The 9,016-nt window shown below is 51.4% G+C and overlaps 1 protein-coding gene across 1 annotated transcript; it reads right to left on the bottom strand.

The window, feature by feature from the left end:
* Window positions 1–5: 5 nt before the first annotated feature.
* On the bottom strand, window positions 6–7,714 carry LOC103775336 (kelch domain-containing protein 2-like; the record flags this gene model as incomplete). The annotated part of the gene is made up of 7 exons (XM_008942781.1): window positions 7,555–7,714; window positions 6,427–6,506; window positions 5,585–5,702; window positions 4,709–4,824; window positions 2,241–2,322; window positions 2,067–2,150; window positions 6–65 (listed from the first exon to the last, which is right to left on the bottom strand). Coding segments are annotated over exons 1-7 (696 nt in total), but the record flags the coding sequence as incomplete, so codon positions are not given.
* Window positions 7,715–9,016: the final 1,302 nt, after the last annotated feature.

The raw sequence follows: 9,016 nt of genomic DNA, 5'->3' as shown, positions 1-9,016 counted from the left end.
AACACGTAGCCTCTGTTCCCCACGGTGGCACAGGCGTGGGCAGCTCGTGGCGAGGGGGTTTTACCCTGTGGGAAGGGAACAGGACAGGGTTCAGGTGCACTGGGGGCCATGCCAGGCCTGGCTCCTCACAGCCCCCCTGGGTGTCCCCCTGAGGCCCCACCTGTCTGCCACCCGAGGAGACAGGGGCCCAGCTCGAGTCGGATGTAAAGCCAACAGGGCAAGGCAGCCCTGACATCTTTCTGTGTGAATAAATTCACTTTTTTGATGGATGGAAGAGCAGAAAGCTCATTAAAAATGGGTGGTTGTTTTCCCCCCCTCTAAGTGTCACGATATTTAGCAGGAGTTGGATGAGATGGTCTCCAGAGGTGTCTTCCAACCCCTACTGCACTGGGGTTCCATGATGGAAATTTTGGTTTTCAAAGGGGGTTCACTCACAGAAAACCTCAGGCTGTGAGACAAGGACATAAGGAATTGCTGAAAACTCTTTTTTTTTGAGCTAATTCTCAACTAACTGAGCTCTGTCCATAGTAAGACAAAACAATCCCTTGGTAATCTCAACAGGAGTTACTTATCTCAGAGTTCATTTCCTCCAATTCTGTGGCAGTCTCACTCCACTTCCCTGTCCCTGGATCCCTCTGTGACACTTAAGAGGGTGTCTGTTTGCAGCTAGGGAGTGTCTCCTGTTGTTCTGACCACAATCCAGAACCCAAATGGAAGGTATCAAACTGTCACCTCAGAGAGGGTGACAGGAAATTGCACATTTTGTTTTTCTGAGCTTCCCAGGAGCACAGTGTCACCAAAGCATAAAAGAAACCAACTCGGCAGGAAAAAAGATGATGAGAGAATGACAGACCAAAGTGGAGTCACAGAATCACTTTGGTTGGAAGAGATGTTTGAGATCATCAAGTTCAACTGTTCCCCCAGTACTGCCAGGTCCCCACTGCCCCGTGTCCCTCACACCACATCTCCATGGCTTGGAAACCCCTCCAGGGGTGGGGACTCCACCACTGCCCTGGGCAGCCTGGCACAGCCCTGGGCAACCCTCCAGGGCAAGAAATTGTTCCTCAGGTCCAACCTCAACCTCCCCTGGTGCAACTTGAGGCTGTTTCCTCTTGTCCTGTCACTTGTTCCCTGGGAGCAGAGCCCAACCCCCCCCTGGCTCCAGGCTCCTGTCAGGAGCGGTGCAGAGCCAGAAGGTCTCCCCTGAGCCTCCTTTGCTCCAGGCTCAGCACCCCCAGCTCCCTCAGCTGCTCCTCCCCACACTTGGGCTCTAGACCCTTCCCCAGCTTCGTTGCCCTTCTCTGGCCACGCTCCAGCCCCTCAAGGTCCCTCCTGGAGTGAGGGGCCCAGAATGGTAAGGCCCAAAATAAAAGCAGGTTTCCTGGTTTTGGGAAGGAGAGGATCTAGGTAAAGGAATGGTTTACATTCAGTTTAAATGCCCTCAAGAATGCTACTGAGCAGGAAGGAGACAGTTTCAAGGGAATGTTTCCAAGGGTGGTTCTACCAACAGTAGGATGTTGTGGGTTAAACTGCTTCTACCTACAAGGAAGTTGTAGGTAAAATTGCAACCACAGGCTAAAGACACCTCATGGAGTCCTGAGGGGCACTGCTCCTGCCCTTCTGCTGGCTGGCCCTGGGTATCTCAGAGCTCTTCCACCTTTCCTAGTTCCTGGCATTCAGGGACTGGTTTGTATGCCAACGAACTGGGCTCACCGAGCACCCCACAGCTCAGCACTGGGCAGGTAAAGGCTGGTGACACCTAAACAAAGCTGCAGGGTGGAGTGGGGAGGTAGAAAAACACATTTTGGGTGAACTTCTGTGCTTTTTTGCTCATGAGGAGTTAACCACATCTTCTTCAATCATGCCAGGGAGATGGAGACTGAAGAGAGGAGCCCTCCATGAGACACCAGAGGTGAAGACAGCCCCAAGCTGTGGGTTAATCCAGTGCCAGGCAGGCACTGCAACAGTCATGCTGATTTTTGCAGGATGTAGAAGAGAAAAGGCACACGGTGCACATGTTTCTTTACACCTCTTACTTAATTAACTGACACAAGACTGATAATTACCGTAGTTATAGGCTGGCTCCAAGTAAAAGTTTCAGTGTCCAGAACGTGCACGTGGTCGTTCCATCCTCTAGGAAGACCTGAATTCTTTAAAAATTAATTAAGCAAGCAACAGGTTTTAATAAGCACCAATAAAATAGTACTGTTTCTATAGAAATTACTTCAAGGTTTACTTACCCAAAAAGAGGTTTCATCAAATTCAAACGTTCCCCGTTGTTTCCCCTCAGGAAAATAACCATACCCTCCAAAAAATATCAGCCTGAAACAAAATGGGCATCCAGATCTGTTAGAAATGTTATTGCGGCACGATGGAATCCCTCAGGTTGGGAAAGACCCTTGAGATCATCCAATCCAACCGTTACCTTCCCACATCTGCTGCTGCCAACTCAAGTCCTGTAAAGGCTGAGATCAGACAGAAGACAGGAAGAACAGGGGAGCTCCCTTGGCTGGGCTGCTTCCAACGTGTCTCCCACGTGAGTTTTCCAGGTGTGGGGCCCAGCTTCTTGCCCAATCTCCCCTACCCACCCACACCAAACCCTCTGCAGCAGCAGCAGCACCCCCCAGGCCTCAGGCTTCCAAGCTCTGCTCTGCTTCCAAACATGAGGAGCCACCAGGTCACCCCGCTCCAGCCTTCACCTCCCACACCAGCTCCAGGGATTTATTCCCTCCCTTTCCAACCCCTCCACCTGTTCTCCCTGAGCCAGAAACACCCACGGGCACCCCTGGAAGAAAGAAAGGGAAGGTGGAGAGGGGCACGGGGTAGGAGGAGACCAAGGGGCACTACCTGCAGCAGACTCTCGACCAGTGAAGCTGCCTGGGAAGTTTTTTTGGTTTGGGGAAGGCATTTTCCTTTGTGCTGCTTGTGTTTTGATTCAAAGCCTGAGGGACAGCTGCTCTGAGCAGTCATTCCTCTGGCTCTAGCACACGTTAGGGACTGAGGGCATGGCTTTGGCAGAAATCCTGACTGGATGCTGGAGCCTCCAGCACCAGGCTCAGCACCCCCAGCTCCACTCTCACCCACATTTACCTCTGCACGGACCACGCTCAGTGTCACAGCAAAAACCTTTCCCTCCTCATCAAGAAGCTGAGAACTAGCACCATGGGCTACTTCACAGACTGGTTTGGGTTGGAAGGGACCATAAAGAGCATCTTTTTTTTGTAGAAAGTCCCTCCCCAGCTTTCTTGGGGGCCCCCTTCAGATGCTGGAAGGCTGCAATGAGGTCTACTCAGAGCCTTCTCCTCTCCAGGCTGAAGAACCCCAGCTCTCTCAGTCTGGCCTTGCAGGTTACAGCTTAACCCTGTAGATTTTGGAGGTTTCAGCTTGACCCCCTACCCTGACAAGACAAGGACCTGTAACCCTTGCCACCATCACCTCATATGGACACCAAACCTCCCCAGCCCCTGGCAGCACCACCCACAGCGGGTGCCTGCCTGCAGACAGCCCTGCCCCCTGGGGACGAACCTTCCCAGCTGCTCCTGCCAGGGGACAATTCTGGCCACAGGAGCCATGGTATTTTGGAGTTCTGTTCTCTAGAAGCCAGGAACCCTCTGAGAAATCTGCTTGGGGTAGAGGCTCCAAGAGGAGCAAGGAAAAAGTTCTTTGGTGTGAGGGTGGCTGAGCCTGGAGCAGCTGCCCAGAGAGGCTGTGGAGTCTCCTGCTCTGGAGAGATCCCAAACCCACCTGGACACCATCCTGGGCACCCTGCTGTGGGTGACCTGCTGGAGCAGGGGGGTTGGATGAGATGATCCCCAGGGGACCCTTGCAACCCCCACCATGCTGGGATTGTGTGAAAGGCCCCTGTCCTCCCTGAGGTAATTCACCTCCTCTCCCAAGCTCCTGAGCAGCTGGGATACAGCAAGCCTGTGGAAGGAGGGAACTACAACAGGGTCTTTCTTCAGTCCATCCTCCAGCACCAGAAGGCTGGAATGATCTCACCACAGGGCTCCCAGCTCATGGGACCAGCACTACCTAACTGCACCAGGGAGGAGGGCACAAGGCAACAGCAATGTTTTTCACATCAGCTCATCTAGCTTCAACACCTTCTCCTTGTCACCCTCCTCTTTTCCAAGGTGCCAAAAGCCCTTCTGGCATCTCTTGGATGCTATCCCAATCAGATAACACCCCCAGCAACCCATCAGAGCCCTGGTTTTATGCAACCAACTCCAACCACACTGAAGGAAGCACGTGGAGTGCTGGGAGAGTCACCCATGTTTGTGTGAGGATCAGAACAGCTTCCTGCTCTTCAGCGACCAAAGAGAGGCAACCTGTCCCACCAGACATGGCCCACAGACCGAGTCCTGTGTGACAGGGGGAATCCTGAAGGGGTTTTTCAGTGAGGAGGAGGAATCCCTGAGGCAGCTGCCAAGATGGGTGATGCCCAGACAGGGAACCACGACGCAAGGGGGGTGGTCTGGCCCATGACTCACGTGGGTGCTCTGCAGCTCACAGGCACCCAGAGGAGCCAGGACTGTCACTTCCCAAATGGGCACCTTTAAAAGGCTGGCTGGGGAGGAAATCCAGGCTCTTCCTCAAGTGCTGGAGGCAAGAGGTGGCTCTGCAGCTCCTGCCTGAGCAGGACAGGACGGGCACAGGAGGAGAAGGAGGAGGAGGGATTAGAGGTGGGCACGTGCTGCCAGAGCCTTACTTGTTTCTGTAAACCCAAACTCCGAGTTTGTCCTTGGAGGAAGGGGGCACCCCCTCACACTCCACTCTGACCCACTGCAGCACTTTGTCCGTGGATCTGGAATTCAACATGTAGAACTGGAGGAAATAAAAAAAGATTTGGGGTTTACTCCCACAGTTCGCTGAAAGCCCGAGCTACATTAAAACATTAACTTCTAATCAGCATGGACAGAAAGAAAAGTTCTCCTGCCTGCACAGACCCAAACATCTACATCTTTATCATTAACTTTATCTTTATCATTAACTTTATCTTTATCTGGCCCCAAACACTTTTTACATAAATAACAGGACTATGGTCATTCAGTTTCACCACCCAAAAGCTGACAGGTGAATGGAGTGAAGGGGTGTATAAAGTGGCAAATGTCTTACAATAAAAAGAAAAAATCTGGTTAAAAAAAGAAAAAAGGGATTTTTTTTTTTGCTTCTCTATGTGTTCCATCATTTTGCATGGAGAGAAATAGTTTCTGTTTGAGAACAAGGCCCAAATGATTCAATTTAAGCCACACTTGGAGAACATCAGAAAATGTTATCAGGCTCCAGAGAAGAAAAACATTTCAAACAGCTACAGAGAGGTGACAAATCACCTCCTGGGGTTATTCCAGTGAACTCTGGGAATTCCCAGCTTTCAGAAGAAGCCAACTTAAAAGCACCACTTAGACAATTTATAGGGTGAATTGCACAAGAAGAACTTGAACCAAAAAAAAAAACAAACCCAAATCAACAAACAGGGATGGATTTTAATGAACTGAAAAGGCCACCTCTTGTTTATGAAGCACAGGAATGAAGCTAATGAGGAGAAACTTATTTGTAGGGAGGGGTTTATCCTTAAACTACCAACCTTGTTTGTGTTGCCCCGCGCGTGGTGCCCTCCAAAGAGGTACACCACTCTGTCCACACACACAGCACAGCTCCCAGACATGGAGGGGGGAATGTCTCCCTCTGTTTTGCTCTTCTTCCTAGAATCACAGTGCAAAATGTCTGTTAAAAATCCCCAGGAACGATTTTATCTGGAGTGGAATTGTTTTTAACACCATAGGTGTGTTTTTAACCACACCAGGTCACCCTGGACCATTTGGTTACAGGTTCTTCACACCCTTCCAGGTTTAACAATTGACAAGGTTAACCTGATATGAAGGAGTGGAGGTGAGGAAAAGGCAATTTAATTAATTAATAGGTGTTCTGTGGGGGAGGAATCCTGCCCGCCCAGTTCAGGAGTTTGGTACGCCTTCCCAAAGCCCCAGGAAGATCCTCAGGCAGAGGATGCTCCTGTCTAAACTGAAGGTTTATATTTGGAGACAGGATTTTGAACGTTCATAAACATTATAACCACAAAAATGAGGTTCCAGCCCATGGCCAAGGCTCTACCCAGCCACCATAAGGTCTGGAAGCCCTGCTGAGATCTTGCTCCCTGCAAAGTGCCAAGGGGACTCGGGGGGTCTGGGCTGCCTGTCTGAGCTCTCTTCTACTTTAACCCTGTGAAAACATATTTGGTGTTTTCACTGAAAAAGAAATAATATTTGGAAGCATTTTATACCTTTATGTAATCATTTGATAGACAGGAACAAAGAACTCAGGGAATTCTCTCTCTGTTCACAGACCCTCAGCATGGTTTCTGTACCAATTCTTAAATTTACCTTTTTTCCCCCCCAGAAACCCCCCAAAATTAATGATTTACTGTACCATCTTCCAGTTTCCATGTTGTAGATCCATATTTCATCTCTAGGCAGATAGAAGTCATAAAATCCCCTAACTTGGGCATTCTGCAGAACAGGTCAGACAAGAAAAAGCCCCATTAGAAGGATGTCTGATACACTGAATGAGACTCCTGTGACCATCCCCACCCCTCAGAGACCTCCCCCCAGCAGAGAAAGCAGCAAGAGCTGTGCCTGCTGCCCTCCTGCACCTCCCAGCCACACACAGCAGCCCTCAGAGAGCTGCTATGAGCCTGCTTCAGCTTCTGCTGGGGACCAGACAGCCTCCCAGCAGAGCCAGACTGAGGTAAAGGGAAGTTAAACCTCATCTTCATAGCCCAACCAGGATAACCAGGGTGCATAAATGCACCCAATTCTCCTTTTTAATTCCCCCACCCCCTGTATGACACCATCAGAACACTACACCAAAGCTTTTTCTTAAGCTACCAATTTATTGACTGAGTTCCTTGATGATTCATCTTAATTCCTGTCAAAATTTTAAAATGACTTGGTTCTGCTTGCAGGACATGAACACCTCAGTGTGAGGAACAACCAGCCCATGATCATTAGCATGGAATAGTTGTGCTGATGATGCTGTACATAAAAGCACCACATTGCATGCTGTGCATTTCAAACTGGGTAGCATTTCCTTCTCTTCCAACAGACACGTGAGCTGACAAACACCACCCTGCATCCCTCAAAAGGAAGGAATTTTGGCTGCTGAGGGTGTTGAGCCCCTGGCCCAGGCTGCCCAGAGAGGTGGTTGCTGCCCCACCCCTGGAACCATTCCAGGTGAGGTTGGCCAGGGCTCTGAGCAACCTGCTCTAGCTGCAGATGTCCCTGCTCAGGGCAGGGGGTTGGATGAGGTGGCTTTGAAAGGTCCCTTCCCGCCCAACCCAGACAGTGACTCCACAAAAACCCCTTGGCCAAGACCTGCATTTACCACTCACGATCTACTTCAGCATTTCCAAACTTTGAAATATCAGACTCCCAATTTGTTCACTGGAGCTCTTCTTTTTTTCTGGGGGGGAGGGCTTAATTTTTTGAGTCACTTCCAAACTCACGGGCTGCAACTCCCAGCCCCAGGGGTGGCAGGAGGGGGGGCTGAGGGGCGTACCTTGTATCCTCCCCAGACGTACATGCGGCGCCCGTCGGTGACGGCCACGTGCCCGCTGCGCTCGGCGGGGCTGTCGTGCTCCAGCTGCTCAAAGCTCTCCTCAGCTGGGGCAGGGAGCTCCTCCTCGGCCTGCAGGTCGTCGTTCTCGTCGGCCATTTCGTGCAGGGGGCAAGGCAGAGGATGGATGAAAGCAGCCCGTGAGCAAGGACACGCCGCCGATTCTTTGAGGAGGGTGTTTCGCTGGGAGAATGACGGAATTGTAGAAAGTCTGGGCTGGAAGGGGCCTCCAAAGGGCATCTAGTCCAACCCCCCTGCCACGAGCAGGGACATCAACTAGATCAAGCTACTCAGAGCTTCATCCAGCCTGATCTTGAATGTCCCCAGGGATGGGGCCCCCACCACCTCCCTGGGCAACCTATTCCAGTGGTCTGTCACCCTCATACTGAAGAACTTTTTCCTCACATCTAACCTAAATCTGCCCTTTTCTAGCTTAAAGCCATTACTCCTCATCCTGTCCCTCCAAATCCTTGTGAACAGCCCCTCCCCTGCTTTCCTGTAGCCCCTCTCAGGTACTGGAGGGTTGTTATAAGGTCCCCCTGGAGCCTCTTCCTCTCCAGGCTGAACAGCCCCAACTCCCTCAGCCTGTCCTCACAGCAGAGCTGCTCCAGCCCTCGCAGCATTTCCCCATCTGATGGGAGAAGTCATCCCCTCAGTCAAGAAAGTTTCAAAAGGAGATTCTTCAGTGGCGTACAATTTGTAGTGCTTTCAGTTGCCAATTTAAGCCAAGATGTTTTTTTTTTTCCCCTCACGCTTTAGATAAGCATGAGGGGAAAAAAATACGTTAATTAATCACAAAAAAAAAACAAACCACAGTGGAATAAATTTAAAAGCTTTGCCTGCAACATGGTTTTCACGAAAGTGCAAACTCCTGCAGCTCTTCAGGCACCGTCCCTTCGGGCTGCTGAAGCCAAGTGTCCCCCTCACAAACCCTTCCATGCCCTAGCAGGTCATCCTGGGAGCTGCTTGTAATGGAGCAGAGGGACCTCTGGAGAGCCAAAGCTGCCACCTTCCCCCTCCAGAGCAGCTCTCCAGTCCCCTCTCTCTCGGCTTTCCTGCAGCCGTGAGCTGAAGTGTCACCACCGCAGGATTTTCAGACACAAAAGGTCGGGGACGTCGGACTGTCCCGAGGGAGGGGGTTCTGAGCAGCCAGGCAAAGCGAGAGAAGCGAGGAGGGCCACAGCGAGCCCACCAAGCGCCGCCAAACCTCGGCACCCAGCCCGCCCCCGGCGGATTTGGGGTTAATTCGAATCGCTGCAGCGATGGGGACGCTCCAGCGCCTCCGGCACTCTGCCCGAGCTAGAATGACGCTTTAGGTCGGAAAGCTTTCCCCACACCTCGACCTGCCTCCAGCTAACGGGGTTTTCGGCAGCTCCCCGCGGCCATCCCCGTTCTCTCGGTACCA

This window comes from Merops nubicus, unplaced genomic scaffold (assembly GCF_000691845.1).
Source record: "Merops nubicus isolate BGI_N331 unplaced genomic scaffold, ASM69184v1 scaffold36006, whole genome shotgun sequence".
Classification (NCBI taxonomy): Eukaryota; Metazoa; Chordata; class Aves; order Coraciiformes; family Meropidae; genus Merops; species Merops nubicus.
Note: the sequence above shows the minus strand (reverse complement) of the source record. Positions and strands in the feature narration are given on the sequence as shown.